Source organism: Gasterosteus aculeatus, chromosome 1 (genome assembly GCF_964276395.1).
Source record: "Gasterosteus aculeatus chromosome 1, fGasAcu3.hap1.1, whole genome shotgun sequence".
In the NCBI taxonomy this organism is placed as follows: domain Eukaryota; kingdom Metazoa; phylum Chordata; class Actinopteri; order Perciformes; family Gasterosteidae; genus Gasterosteus; species Gasterosteus aculeatus.
In genome coordinates this window covers 70399-86203 of record NC_135688.1, presented here as the reverse complement: position 1 = coordinate 86203, position 15805 = coordinate 70399, and the positions used below count along the sequence as shown (strand labels likewise).

Genomic DNA, 15805 nt, shown 5'->3' with positions numbered 1-15805 from the left:
CTTCTATGATCAAACTCACCTTTAATCTAAGAAAACACTAACACCAAAAATTAACAAACACTGTAAAATTCTCAAACAACATAAACAGAGGTGTTTTATTTCTTAGAAAAGGTACCGATGACATGTGTTTCACCAGACACAACAGATGTCCTTTTGCTCTGTTATCAGCACTAGAGAGAAGATTAGTGCAATGCCCAAGTTAAAAAGCATTTGGAGGATCTACTGGGACACAGGAGAAGAATCAGCAGCTCTGAAGAACATTTCCGTCAGGGTGGCTTGTTTAGTGCTGCTGTAGGAGGGGGTGGAGGTATTTGTAGAGGACGAGTGGTCTTTAGTCTTCATCGATGAGGAGAGGGGGGTGGAGGTCTTCGTAGTCCTTTGGGTGGGTCGGGTGGGCGTGTCAGAGGTGCCGGCCTTCATCTCACGCCTGCTGTGGTGACGGAGCAAGTAGGGGTCTGAGGATCCTCTACGTCGGTTGGTGGCTGTCTTCTTCTCTTCCTGGTCCAGCTCCTTCTGCAGGAGCAAAGCTAACCTGCGGTCCTCCTCCTCCTGCCGCTGTCTGCACAGAAGCTCCGCCTCCAACCCAGCAACCTCTATAGAGGCCGCCGTCACCACCTCAGGAGAGGAGGGACAGCCCCAGCTGGTCACCTCCTCTAACGTCTCCGGCTCAGAGGATCCCTCTCCTGGCTCTTGATGATGGAGATCAACCGAGGGTTCAGGGGGGGGGCGCTCCACCTTATGGAGAATGTTCTCCTGAAACAGAAAGTCAAAGAGTGTTTGTACATGACGTTCAGTACATTACAGGTCATTTAGCCGACGCTTTTATCCAAAGCAACTTACATTACACTTTAAACCCATGGCTTTTACATTTTGCCCTAGGAGCAATTAGGGGTTAGGTGTCTTGCTCAGGGACACTTTGACTTGAGACATTGGGCAGCCGGGACTCGAACCACCAATCTTGCGGTTCCCAGCACACAGAATTGGTTTATTCACTGGATCCCCATTAGCTAACGCCTTAGCGGCCACTAATCTTCCTGGGGTTCATAATGGGTTTCTAAGCTCTGAGTGGTAAAGAGATCGAAGTTACTGTTACATGTTTTAACAGTTCAATAAGGAGCATGGTTAGCTTAGCATGAAGAGGTCATAATGTGGTTCTAAGCCAGCGGTTCTCAAACAGTGGGGCGCGGAGGTGTTACAGGTGAGGTGCGAGGGGCTTGTGGAAATGTAGATTTTTTTATTATTATTATTTATTTCATTTATAATACTTTATTAATCCCACATGGGGAAATTATTTTCTGCATTTTACCCATCCTTAGTAATTAAGGAGCAGTGTGCTGCTGTGAAGCACTGGGGCTTCAGTGTCTTGCTCAAGGACAGAAAAGATATTCAGTACAAAACATGTTAATTAGGCTATTACAATACGCTAGTTTTGACAAGAAAGCAACTTAAAATGTATTTATTCTATTAATAAAAGCACACATGGAGTCAGAAAATGTCGTTATTTTAATAAAAATTCAGCATGGACCATTTTGTTTCATTTTTGTTGGGGCCCGAACATTTTTCTTCCTCCGAAGTGGGGCCCGACAGAAAAAGTTTGAGAACCGCGGTTCTAAGCGAACAGATGTAAATGTTACAAATTTGAAGCAATGACATCATGAACTATCATCTGTTACCTTGTTTGATATGAAGCTGCAGGGTGAGGAGACGTTGTTGGAAGGAAGGGGAAAAAGAAACCTAGGACACAAATACATAGGTCATCACCAGTGAAACCATCAAAGTCCTCTAATCATACTGGTCCCAGTGGACACCAATGGACCTACTTCTTCATCTGTCCTCCACCAACCACCTCCTCCTTCTTCTTCTTCTTGGCTGGAGTGATGGGAGGAGGACCAAAAGTCTCTTGAGAGACAGGAGCAGAGTTCTGAAGGAGAAATAAATTAACACATCTCTCTCGCTCTTTATAGATTTAGATGTACATCTAGATACAATGCCTTGCATAAGTATTCAAAGGTTCATACATTCTTCTTGACGCTCAGTCCAATTGGATGGAGGTGAATAGCATCTTAGATTCTCAGTTGACTGGGACATTTTAAAACATAAACATGCTTTAAACTAAACCATTCCATTGAGCTCTGGCTGCATGTGTAGGGTCATTGTCCTGCTGGAAGATGAACTTCCGCCCCAGTCTTCAGCATCTTTTCCTTATTGTGTTTGGCATTGAGGCCAAAAAGTTCCATTGTGGTCTCATCTGGCCAGAACAACTTCTTCCAAACGTTTGCCGTGTCTCCCTCGTGGCTTGTGTTAAACGGGATTTAAACAGGTTTAGCGGCTTCCTTCTTGCCCCTCTTCCATTAAGGCCTTATTTGTGGAGTACACGGCTACTAGTTGTCCTGTGGACAGATTCTTATCTCTAAGCTGTGGATCTTTGCAGCTTCTCTGGTTAATCTCCTTGTCCGGCCGGTCAGTTTGGGTGGACGGCCTTCTTGTGCTGGGTTTGCGGTTGTAAAATATTTAGGGCTATTAATCTGGCTGAATTAATGCAACAAAGTATTTTAACACAGCTAACATACGTTTGTTTACCTCCGGGACCAGAAGTAAACCGGAAGTTGACCGTGGAAACTAAATGGCCGCTAGCTGCAGTCAGTTACATCAAGATGGAGAGCGCTTTTTGAATTAGAAGTAAAACAGAGGCGTGACATACAGCGGAGAACCAAGCAGAGGAATTACTCCACGTGTCAAACAGAAGGGGGGTGCATGGCAAACGGACCACTTAAAGCACGGTTATGCTAAGCTAGCTGCTAGGCTAAGCTGCTTCCATCTCAACATCTAACGTTACCCTGTGCAGCAAACTGAAGAGGACCACCACCGTGTCCCTAAAAGACAGTGGTTTGAAAACGTACTGCTAAATGTGGGGAGATTGTTGGCTCCTCAAACACGTCAGATTTGGAGAGTTGAGAGCAAAGTGCACGAGGACGACAGGAAGAGTCGCTAGGTCAACATGTTCCACCAGGTGGAATTCTGCCTCCATGATGATCAAATCAAACAATGTCTAAAATACACACTTTCTAAAGTGATTATTCATTACTTTTAAGATTTAGTCTTTAGAAAAACAAACATTATTATAAACAACATTGTAACAACAACAACAGCAGCAGCATTTATTAATCGCCATTACCATGTAGATCTATCATACAAATTAGTCTGGATGCGGTTAGGGTCACCAGATAGCGCCAAAAAAGTTACGATAATAATGATAGTATCGGCAGTAACTTTAATTTGGAGTGGAAGAATGGAAAGTTTGAGAGAAATGACATCTCAACCCTAATTGGCCAAGACGTCATATCAAAGGGTTTCATTGTGAAGATCACACCATCACCAGAAACGCTGGACGGCCTGTTGACCTCCACCAAGTTTGCAGGTATGGTATACATATTCACTTACAAGCTGGCTGCTGAGGAGACGAGCCAGCTTCTCGTCTCCTTCTCGTCTCCTCGTCTCCTCCTGCCTCAGCTTCTCCTCCTCAGCCAGCAGCCTCTGGATAAAGTCCTCACTGGCCTTTCTCTCCTCCTCCTCATGGAATCGCTTCTCCTCCATCAGCTATGACCAAAAGAAGGAGTGAGTTCCTGTACGTATGGTATGAAAAGTATCTATTCATTCCTTAAAAAAAGAAAAAAAAAGATTATTGATTACAGTAGATGTGACTGTTTAGAGCATATTGTACACTGCACACCTGTGGTCCAATTACAAAAAGGCAACCCTACAGAGACTCAGTAGCTTATAATGGTGCTATGAGAATATTACTGAAGAGATCGAGATGGTGCAGTGCCAGTGAAATGTTTGTGGCTGCCGGAGTTAATACTTTGCAAGCCATTTTGCTATCCAGCAGTCGCTTGACTTCCTCGCTCTCACGGAGACCTGTATCACACTGGACAACACATCCACCCCAGCTGGTCTCTCCTCTGCCTTCTCCTTCAGCCACACACCCAGACGCACAGGCCATTTTCACCCAAATGGACCTTTTCTCTTTACTCGCTTCCACCGTCCACCCTACTGTCTTTCAGATTTCATGGTGTAACAGTTACTCACCCGGTACAATTAAATATTGTTTTTGTTAACCGTCCCCCAGGCTCTTTGGGTCATTTCTTGGACTTTTAAAATATTTTAACTTTAACTTTATTCTATTATTATTTTATACTAACCTATAGCCTTATTCTACTAACCATTTAGGCATTTCATTTTATTTTATTACTTGTGCACTGCTGTCTTGTTGTCTATTGTCTGTTTTGTGTCTACTGTCACGCACCAACCGCCAAGACAAATTCCTTGTATGTTTGACATATTTTGGCAATAAATGTTTCCTGATTCCTGGAAGAACTGGACATTCTCCTGTCCAACCTCCCTGAAAATGGCCCTCGGCTCATCCTCCTGGGTGACTTCAACATCCAGACAGAGAAGTCATCAGACCTTTTACTCCTTGCACTGTCACTCAGTCACTCTCCTCCTACTCAAAGCTTGACCACATGTCCACTAGAAACTGCTCTACTCACTGGCCTCCTCTGTTCTATCAGCTCTCCCCTCAACTGACTCTTTCTCACGCTTACATCAGAACGCTGCCGGAGAGACTCTGAAACTCAAAAATTCTTTTCTATCTTCCCCAACCTCCTCAACCTCCCCAGTCCTCCTACCCACTCCCCCGGAAGACTTGGTCAACTATTTTACCCCCCAAAAATAGCTGACATACGCTCCTCTTCCCCAAACCCATCTCCTATTACTTGTGTTTCACCAACTTTAACCATCGTCCTGGCTTCCCTCTTTCACTTGCTTTCTTTCTCCTAACGAACAGCTGTTTGGGTAGCCGGCGGTCCATTTCGGGGTCAAAGAATTAATGCCTTTACTTGAAAAAGGAATACAGTCACATACCGGGATACAGTCAGAATCTTTCTAAATACCGTGATACGGATTTTTGGCCATGGGGGTCCTATCTGGACAATGGTGGTGATTAGAGCGGTCACGATACCAAAATTATGACTTGATCCGATTCCTGCCATAAATATCCTGATATCCAAAACTTACAATACCAGAATTCAATACTACAAACATGATATGATACGGGTATATTTATCTATAATAGCAATAAATAGAACATATGTATGGTTCCCTTTTTACCAGCTTGTTCCTACGCAACTCTGAATGCTCAACAAATGGCATTAATATTAGTATTTGCCTACAGCAACATAGGAAGGAAAACTACGTCATAGCATTGAGCACACGGATATGTAATGCAGTCACAGTATTTCCACATTTCGCCTCTGTGGCTTATTTTTCCCCAACAAGCTGATGATGGTCAACAAGAGCTGAGCATGACAAGGAGCGGAGCGCGCTCTGATCACGCTATTTTAATGAAGTATTGTTTCTAAAAAATAAGTAAACTCCTATTGTTGTGGACGCCTGGTTACCGCGATACCTTTTCAGTATCAATACACTGTGCAATAGTGGTGATAATGATTACATTATTAGAGAATAAACTTACTTTGGTGACCTGGTTCTCATATTCCTGTTTCAGCTCTCCAGGCTGACTCACTCTGGGAAAACAAACCGATACTACACACACACGCACACACTTTATTTTTGTTAATTTGTTTTTGAAAGAACCACGTACAATTCAAACATAAATGTCACCATGTAACTGTAGCAGATTTGTGCTTTAAGCCAATTTTCCTTTGTAGTCCCTTAGCAGGTCAAAGCAAATATAATGCAATGACAAACAGGAGACAGATACGAGCCCTGAAAGAAAGACACACTAGGACATTACAAATGTGTCCCTTAAGGAGAGCTGAGATGTTACACATGGTCCATTGTGGCAGGTGCCAATTATCGTACGTACGTACAATAATTGGGCTCAGTTATGGAGGTCCTCTCCCCACAACCAGACCATCAGTATTATTCAATGTCTGTGTGTTCTGTACCTCCAGGCTCCTCCTCCTCCTCCTGCCCGGTGAGGCGGCGCTGACACTGCAGGGGGAAGCAGGTCTGGATCTGGTCCCACAGAGTCTGGTCCACCAGAGAGTTCTTCCTGCTGTTCAGACGGGCCCAGGTAGAGACCCTCCTTCTACACAGGGGGCAGCAGAGGGTGGCTTTGTCCACCGACTCCAGGAAGCACACCTATGCCACAACATAGAGATATGTTGTGACCCACAAGGTATATATATATACACACACACTTACATACACGCATGCATGCACCTACATCTGTTTCCTTCATACGTGTGTTTGTTTCTTACATAAGGTGTGTGAGTGTGTGTGTGTGCGCGTGAGTGTTACCTTGCAGAAGGTGTGTGTGCAGGGTAGCGTCACAGGCTCCAAGAAGATCTCCAAACACACCGGACATCGGCAGTCCTCCAGAGACAGAGCTCTTCTTCTCTTACCTTCTCTGTCTGACCCCTCCACCTCTACATCTGACAACATCTTCTTCTTCTTAATACCAGAACCAGGTATCAGTAGTTAGTGTTCACTTATCTGCTGGTTACAAGTGTTAAAGTATAAAACGAAGAAACAACAAACTAACGTTAGACGCTAGCTTTAGCATCTATTAAGTTTGTTTACGGAGACTCACCTGAGGTCTCCACAGGTTAACAAACACAGGTACAGATGAACTTTAACAGGAACTTTAGTACTGTGACGTGTTCACTCAACTGAGCTATGTTCACCTAGACGTTTGTTACAACTTCCGGTAATGCTAAAGTTAGCTACTGATGTAGCTTCCCGGCTAACTTTAGCGCACACCTCAAACAGCGGAAGGCTGGAGGATTAACGGCTAGCAGTTAAAATGCTGCAGATAACGTGGTCGAACCAGCGGTTGACCGCAGGTATCGAGCCTGTAGGAAATCCACCGCGAAACGACCAACGGATCCACAGTCCGCGCGTCAACCCATTCTTTGACGCAGCGCGCATGCGCACAACCCGCCAGCTGACGCCATCAAACTTCCGCCAGGGCTGCTTCCGCAACAGTCGGAAATCACAGCTTCTTCTTCATTTACATTTATGCTGCATTACTGGACCCCGTTCCTCGTACGTGGCTAACTGACTTAGCTGGAAAATTTTCAGGATACATTACATTGATCAGGTTTGGCAAAATCACCAAAACAACACATCAAAAAACTTTTGAGCCAGCTGGTTTTAGTTCATCACTCCCCGGAAAAAAGGACAGCTCTCTTCCTCACTGCACATATATATGATACATACAGTACATATATCCTCATAACTATTGATTTGTATCAATTAGACCCTTTGGGCTTGTTTTTATCTACTTATTCTACTTAAGAGCTGAGATCATTGTTCTCATTGGATGATGATGAATTCCATGAAGCCTCCAACCAGCAGCACATTTAAAGAACTATAATCTGATTAATTAGTGATGAGGCACCTAAAATGAGCAGATACATTTTCCCAACACTTACGCATTTCACTTGTCTGCGATACTTTGTCGGGCTTGTAGCCTCGCAGGGGGGCGGTGTCAGTTTTTGCCATGATTATATGACTCCTTTTATTTTCTATAGAATAAAAGTGCACATCAGTCACAGACGGCTTTAAAGTCTGTACACGTGACACCTCTTGTCCCAAAACGCTCACACCAACACAGGAAAAACTACCCCAAAAATGAAAAAACATTCGATGGGGAGAATAAAGGGAACCCTTTAGAGACAGAGAAGACAATATTCAGTATATAACCACCAGATCGTAACTATTATAAATATGTATTAATGGTCATCTCCTGCTGAATGTATGAAAAGGACGCTCTTCTTCTACCCTAGTTTATTTAATGAGACGGTTGGAACCGAGATAGCCTGACTTCAATCATCTCGTTTACATGAGCTGGCTAATGGGACATTTGATCGACTTAGTTTAACCACGTACGGGGCCTTGTTGTGTTATTGCTCAGTATATATTGTATTTAATTTACTTTTAACACTCAATGATCACGTGCTCCCCAAGTGTGACACGTGTGTGTGTGTGTATATATAAACACACACTTGGTTACTCTCTGCCAGTGTTATGAGAGATTTAATATTTTTCCACAGTATTACGATTGACTTGTTTGTATTATGATGATTCATCGGTTTGTATGTTTATATTATCAGGATTTAGCTGTTAGTTGGCATTATACAATGTTCATAATGTTTGGACACACAAGACAGTAGGAGGAAGTAAACTGGCCCTTTAATTCAACAGAAAACTGAGTGAATTTAACATATTCCAACACAGAACAAGGGTTTGGCCTTCCATTAAACAGAACTCATATAAGAAACGTCTAATTATGTATTTTAATCTGTTTGACATATTTGTTTTTACACATTAAAAATACATAAAACTTTTAAAGCAATAGCAAAACATTCTGGGATTATTGTGTGTTGACAAATGATGTGTGAGGATGGATCTTTATCCCATTTCTGACTCAAGAACTGGGCGGATGGATACACGGTCGTTGACAGGAAATAGATCCGTTTGTTTGATTGATGTGTTCATCACCTGTATATTTGAACAGAGCCAGGCTAGCAGTTTCTGGTCTCTATGCTAAACTAGGCTTGCTCTTATCAATCTCTATGCTAAGCTAGGATAGCGCAGTCTCAACCACTCCCCCTTCGGGGCCTACTGCTGCATGAAGCCTTCCACCCAGGGAAAGCCGTTCTTCTGCTTTCTGCATTTGCTGGCCGACTCACAGCTCTGGAATTCGTCTACACATTGATGTTTCTTCAGCTGCCTTGAGTCAGAGAAGCCCTGGCCGCAGTGCTCGCAGGTGTACAGCTTGACCCCGGTGTGGATCTGCATGTGAGACTTGAGCTGGTTGGACTGCCTGAACTTCCTGTTGCACACCACGCACTCGTAGGGTTTTTCTCCGGTGTGGATCAGCAGGTGGCGATGGTAGTTCTGCGGCGTCCTGAACTCTTTGCTGCACTCTTCACACTTGTGAGGCTTGACTCCGCTGTGCAGAAGCTCGTGCTGCTTCAGCTGTGACATCAGCAGAAAGCCCTTCTGGCAGATGCTGCAGACGTGGGGCCGGTCGCCGCTGTGCTGCCTCATGTGGTACAGGTACAGGTGGCGCAGGTGGAAGGACTTACCGCAGGTGTCGCAGGTGAAGTCCTTGTTCTGGGCGTGGCTCTTCTCGTGTGTCCTCAGGGTGGTGTTGCTGCTGAAACTCTTCAGACAGCTCTTACAGCTGTAGGGCTTAGCTCGGGTGGGTCTGGGTCTACCCGACAAACTTCCGACCTTATGCTGGTCTTTGTTGTCGTGGACAAGTTGTTGGTGCTTCTGCAACTGGCAGTTGTAGAAAAAGGTCTTTCCACAGAGGTCACACATGAAGGGTTTCTCCATGCCGTGAACCAGCATGTGTGTCTTCAGAGCCCAGGTACCCGTGAAGCCCTCTCCACATTTATCACACCTAAGAGCGGAACAAATAACGTGTTACAGTCAGGGTTAAACACACACACCAACCCACCAAATACAATACAAGGCGCTGGTATAATTAATTGCAGTTAAAGATTCACATGAGTGCAAAAAAGAAAAGCTGAGCTTAGTACCAACCTGCTGACGATGGGACAGAACTATGATCCGAATGTACACTATTTAATTGACTGGCTGATTGCAAATAAATGTTAAATTCAAATGTAAAAAATGGTTATTTGAAGGCATTGGGTGTGCAGTCCCTTTTTAAAGTATATCTAATACTCTTCATTATCAATTAATCTTCCAAAAAATAGTGATTGAATTCTTTTATAATTCAGTCATTTCAAACGTCACTTTAGTGAGAAAAAGAGGCAGTATTTTCAAGCTGCAACTGGAGATGTTGAATCCTGAATTGTGTTTTTGAACTCTGACCCTGCCCTCTTCCTCTGGAGGAGCAGTGAGGAGTGAGGTTGAGTACCTGAAGGGCTTCTCTCCGTTGTGGAGGCGCAGGTGTCTCTGGAAGTTGTACTTGAGACCAAAGCTGAGTCCACAAGTCTGACACATGAAGGGTTTCTCCCCGGAGTGGACCACTCGGTGCTGCAGCAGCCCCATCTTACATTTAAAGGCCTTGTCGCACTCGCAGCACTTATAGGGCCGCTCCTCGGAGTGGGACCTCTTGTGGACCCGCAAGTTGCTGGCGGTGGAGAAGCTCTTCCCGCAGGCGGGGCAGGCGTAGGGCCGCGCCCCGGTGTGGACAGTCTGGTGCTCGCGGAGGCTCTTCTTCCTGGTGAAGCTTTTCCCGCAGACGTCACACATGAAGGGCTTCACCTGGGCGTGTGACACCTCGTGGTAGCGGAGCGCACCGGCCGAGGTGAAGGTGCGCTTGCAGACATGGCACTGCAACGGGGTCTTCTTCAGCCGGTGAGAAGCCTGGTGGACTCGGAGCTGCCGCAGCAGCCTGAACTTCCTGTCGCACTGGTCGCAGTGAAGTAGCTTGTCCGGGTCCTTCTGCTGAGCCTCCCGCAACTCGTGGCTCTGCAGGTGCTTCTGCAGACTCTTGGCCTTGCAGAAGCCTTTGTCACAGGAGCTACAGGGAAAAGGTTTGAGGTGGCACGACACATGTTTCCTCAGCTGGTGTTTCTGATGGAAGCCTTTGTTACAGAGCTCACAGAAGAACCTCTTCTCCTTGTATAGCTCCCTCCTCCTCTTTCTCTCCAGCTCCTTCTGCCTCTCCTCTTCCAGACCTGCCCCAGAAGACATTACATTACAATCAGATCCAGAGCTCACAAGTTACCTTCCACACTTTCTTGTGCGCTTTGACCTGAATCTCACTTCATCATTATTATTCTGTAACTACCTGTCTCACCGGGTTGACTGTCCAACGTCGCTTCAATGGTTTCCATCTTGATTTCTGTTTCCTGGGACACAGAAGAGAGGTTAAGTTATCATTAGAAACAAGATTAAGTACAAAAACCGAGAAAGAATTCTTCAACTCAGTTGCTTTTCTGTACAAGTACAATTATTTTATTTGTGATGGGCAGGTGAACGCGTTATTATCACGTTAACGCATTAATACAGACAATTATTATACTGCGCAGTTTATAAATATATATTATTAATATAATTCTGCTTGTACCTGCTGATAAAAAAGAAAACAGATTAATAAATGTTAACTGTTGCTTGGGAAGGTGCCAGTTAGAAATATAATATAATAAGGTGCCCTTTGTTTTAATACTATAATATCAATGTCCTGGCAGGGTTAAATAGCTTTGGTTTTATTTTATTTGATTAAATACAATTATATTTACCAGAATAAATGTGGGCAAACACTACTTTTGACTTAATTATTGAATTAATCGCAATTACAAATTTTAATTGTTGACCAGCACTAATATTTATATATTATAAAAGACTTACAACAACTACAACAGACTGGTCCACTTCAGGTGATGGCATATTTTCTACCGTTGTCACTGGTAGACTTGTGGGCTCACTGATTGGCTGATTTTTATCCAAAGGAAGCGATGTTACTTCCCCGGGTAACTCATCAGGATCTGTGGAACCCTGGTTGACTTCTAACACCACCACAGTTGGAGAATCCTCGGAGTCGTAAGATGTGGTTTGATGAGGTTTCTCCGGAAGCACCGGGAGGGTGGGGCTGCTCTGGCTCGTGATTGGTCCTGGCTGGCTGATGATGACCAAAGGCACCTGAAGGTTGCTTCTTGTTCTGCGTCTGGATTTAGCGGAGTTGAGGATGGCCATAGCGAGGGCCGCCGGGTTGGCAGCTGATTGGTTAATGTCCAGTGACAAGGCGGGACCATCTGGGGGATTCAGTATGATGAAAAACAGCCACACGGGAAACATCTCACATCATGTGTTCTTCCTTTATCTTTGAGTGATAAAACACTGTTTACAGAATCAAACTTTTGTGCTGTTACTAAAGTGGCTACGTAAAGTGCAAGGTGAAACCATTCCTACATACAGTCTATGAGGTCACCGTAGGGCTAACAACAATCAATAACCCACAACAAACGCTCCATAACAGGGTAAAACACAACAACTTGTGACACATAAACAGTTTGTAACACATAATTGTACATTTATAAAAATGACCCCCGCCGAACTGCATGCTGGGTACAGCTCACAACAACAATGAACTCTCTTGCTACATGGAAAAGAGCGATACGGGAGGAACAACGAGAGACCAGAGATGCACCAACACAACTTGTGCCCAAGAGAGGAGCCGAGTCGTAAGTTAGATCAGAAAACGATTTATTGCAAAGTTGGTTGAGCCGCTGGTATTTTCTCTGGTGGCAACACTAGCGGGCTACGAGGTCACCACGTTCCTATGTAGAGTCTAGAAAGTAATACCTATGGTCTACGAGGTCCCTATGTTACTACGTACAGTCTATGAGGTCACTACATTCTGATAGAGGCGATTTAAAGTCTCATTAGGTGAAACCGTTCCCTAATAGGTCAATCTACCTAGACCCGTGAAGCATTAAGAGAAACTGAGTTCAACAACTTTGGGTGCGGGCGGACTTCCTTCCTTTGGTTCCTTCACTCCTCAGAATGTATTTACACCAACAGTTTTCCCTATTGATCCAACTAAATTTAAAACGCTTCATAGTTTCCATGAACAAAGATGTAATCTGCTCAGTGAGCCTTGACTCACCTGATGATTTGATCTTATAAACCGTCTGAGGCTTCTCTACCTTTGACTTCAGTTCACTCTCCAAATGTCCCACTTTGTGCTTCAGAGCTTCGTTTTCCATCACTAAGCTAACAATGAGCTCTCTGAATACTCTGCAGATCTTACGACCAGCCTCTCTGGTCACCACGTGGAGGACGGAGGTCAGCAAATCCTGCAGGGAAGGCGTTAACCTTAAAGTTAGTTCAAGGTTATTTGTGTTAAATGCCATACTGTAATCAAGCTTCCTTTTCACCAGTAAACTGAAGTTCTGGTAAGAACGGCAAGAAGACATTTTATATTTCACATGAGCTTCAACGGATTAAATATTAATGAATTAATTGAGAAAACAATCAACAGATTATTGAATACTGAATATTTTTCTGGTTCATCAATCATCAATCTGAATTCCATATAATATATTGTATTGGAAAGCAGCTTCTACAATAGTTGCAACAATTATTTGACTTATGTGTTAGAGAAGACATTCTTTGATTTAAGCTCCTTAAATGTAAATATTGTGATGTCTTCTTTACTCCTCCCTGACATTAGAATATCTTGGAGTTATGGACAGTACTTGACATTTGATGACGTCAGCTCCGGCTTTTGGGAAAGAAACTCGGACAACTAATTGACAAATCAAAGAAATAATCAATTGTCCATTGTCACAAACCAGTTAAAAGGGAGTGACGACATGTAGGCTGAGGAGGCGGGACATCACCATAATTTACTAAATGAAGATCACGCCGTATTGAAGAAGACTTGTAACTAGAGATTGAGACCATAAACTCATGTTTATGGTCTCAATCTCAAAAGGGAACAATTCAAAAGAAAAGTCATTTTCTCAGACTACTATACAATTCAATTTAATTCATATTAATCTTTTTTTACTATTAATCAATTATAATTATATAATCAATTCAGTTATTATTAGATCAATACATTTCTAATTCTATCCTAAATTAATATTAATTTATTATTAGGTAATTATTTGATCAATAAACTAGGAAGTCCGTCTAAATTTGAAATCACGTATCTGTAGTCTCGCGTAATTTTAACTCCCACCCCAAGAAGGAAGTGACATAGGGATTTTCCTCTGAAGCAGTGTAGCCATTTACAAACGTTATATATGTATTTACTGGTGTGTGTGTGTGTGTGTGTGTGTGTGTGTGTGTGTGCGCGTATATATATATATATATATATATATATATATATATATATATATATATATATATATACATATACACAGTTAATTACGTGTCCTCTCACCCGTCTCTCCGGGCGGTCCCTCGTCCCCTCAGCGAGAACACACACGGCTGATTCCACCGCCGCCTCCATGATCTGCTCCGTCTGACTAACAAAAGTTTCGGTTCTCTCCATCACGGCCCGCGAGCTTCACGGAGGGTCTCTCGAGGGTAGACGGAAGTTCTGTCCCGTTCTGCCGTGTCTACAATTGTAGGAGAAACCGTGAAACACGAACACTTTGGATCTTTGTATCCAACATGGCGCTTTGATTACATCCGGTTCACTTAGAGCTCCCACTTTTCAAAGTAAAAGTGTCGTGGTCACGTTTGTTTTCCCAAACTTACATAACACTTTTAACTGACACTTTAACTGAATTTTTGCATTAGGTCTGTCTTCACGCTCCCGAAGACATAATGTAGCTGTTGATTACGATACGGAGAAGAGTCACATCACGGTGTATAACTATATACGTCTAATTAAACAATAGAGTTACACACTATGACCAGAAAAAGGCATTGACTAGAAACTAGAAAATGCATTTCCTGCAGAAGATGCGTTGGAATGCTGAAAGCTAAAAGCTTAAATTAATTTTAAATTGATCAAAATACAGACATGATACTATTAGTCATAGCACTATGTGTAGTAAAATTAGTGGTAGTTGTAGTATTAATAGCAGCCTAAATACAAGTACTTTTTGTTATAGTAGTATGACCTGGTGATATTACATTACAGGTCATTTACCTAAGTCGCTTTTATCCAAAGCGACTTACATTGCATTTTAACCATTGGCTTTTTACGTTTTTGCCCGGGGAGCAATTAGGGGTTAGGTGTCTTGCTTAGGGACACTTCTACATGGGACATGGAGCAGCCGGGTCTCGAACCGCCAACCTTGCGGTTCCTGGCGCCACCGTCGACCCCTGTCCTATTATTATATTCTGCGCACAAGAGACGGAATGAACTGCAGCTAGAGACTACTATTGTCACGACCGGACAATGGCCCTGAACCCAAATGCACAACTGTGGAGACAATGTTCGAAATCAGAGTTCATTAACAAAAAGGCAGCAACTGAAAATCACTCTTGGTAGAGGAAAAGGCACTGTGTTAAATCTAAGAACAAAAGGATCTAGAAAATAAACACCAGGCCCCCCGTCTGTTATGAGGTGCGGGGTGTGGGAGGTAGTGGATAGTGTGTCCATAGAGGGGTTGGAGGGTGTGGTCTACCACATCGATGACTTACTAGTGTGGGGGCGGGACCAAGACGAGCACGACACTCGACTCCATGCTGTGCTGCAAAGACTGGAGAAAGCAAGCATCAACCTGAATGTGGAAAAGTGTGAACTCTCCAAGAGCGAGATGGGCTTTTTGGGCCACATCTTTTCAGCCACAGGCATCCGGCCCGATCCGAAGAAGACGGAGGCTATCACGGAGATGAAGGAGCCCACAAATGTAAGTGAAATAAGGAGTTTTCTTGGCATGGTCAACCAGCTGGGGACCTTTATTCCTCAGACGGCTGAAAAAGACAAAGTACTACGTGACCTCCTCTTGAAAAATAACTGCTGGGTGTGGGACCAGGTAACGGCATTTAAGGAGCTGAAGGCCTCCTTCTTGCTTCTCCTCCAGTGCTGGCCATGTATGACCCAAACAGAGACACTAAAGTATCAGCTGATGCATCTTCGTATGGCTTGGGAGGCGTTATTCTCCAGAAGGTTGACGGGAATTGTTCCTGTGGCTTATGCATTGCGGTCACTCTCTCCAACTGAACAACCATATGCACAAGTTGAAAAAAACATTTAAAGCCCTCTGAGGCAAATTTAGGATTTTGGGCTGAGTCCCTCAGCTCCTTTAATTGACAGTTTCTGCAAGTCGGAATTCTTAAAGACATTCTTAAATTACATTCCATACTATTTTATTCTATTTCAAATCTGTTA

At 43.6% G+C, this 15805-nt stretch overlaps 2 protein-coding genes across 8 annotated transcripts; both read right to left on the bottom strand.

Moving 5' to 3' along the window:
* Window positions 1–4: 4 nt before the first annotated feature.
* Window positions 5–7058, bottom strand: rnf168 (ring finger protein 168). Of its 2 annotated transcripts, none has more exons than XM_040175896.2 (8): window positions 6614–7058; window positions 6322–6516; window positions 5967–6162; window positions 5531–5601; window positions 3442–3597; window positions 1821–1921; window positions 1674–1734; window positions 5–753 (listed from the first exon to the last, which is right to left on the bottom strand). In XM_040175896.2, the coding sequence occupies exons 2-8, from the start codon at window positions 6463–6465 to the stop codon at window positions 220–222; spliced, it is 1263 nt and encodes a 420-aa protein (XP_040031830.2). In that variant the 5' UTR covers window positions 6466–6516; window positions 6614–7058; the 3' UTR covers window positions 5–219. The 2 variants fall into 2 exon arrangements, with proteins under 2 accessions (XP_040031830.2, XP_040031839.2); XM_040175905.2 differs by having other exon boundaries at window positions 6322–6474.
* Window positions 7059–8200: 1142 nt separating this feature from the next.
* On the bottom strand, window positions 8201–14191 carry LOC120818939 (uncharacterized). Of its 6 annotated transcripts, none has more exons than XM_040175867.2 (6): window positions 13901–14191; window positions 12617–12806; window positions 11359–11762; window positions 10799–10859; window positions 9920–10685; window positions 8201–9436 (listed from the first exon to the last, which is right to left on the bottom strand). In XM_040175867.2, exons 1-6 carry the CDS (start codon window positions 14009–14011, stop codon window positions 8647–8649), a joined length of 2322 nt encoding a protein of 773 aa, XP_040031801.2. In that variant the 5' UTR covers window positions 14012–14191; the 3' UTR covers window positions 8201–8646. The 6 variants fall into 6 exon arrangements, with proteins under 6 accessions (XP_040031801.2, XP_077961194.1, XP_040031818.2 ...); XM_078105068.1 differs by having other exon boundaries at window positions 10808–10859; window positions 13901–14160; XM_040175884.2 differs by lacking the exon at window positions 12617–12806 and having other exon boundaries at window positions 13901–14158.
* Window positions 14192–15805: the final 1614 nt, after the last annotated feature.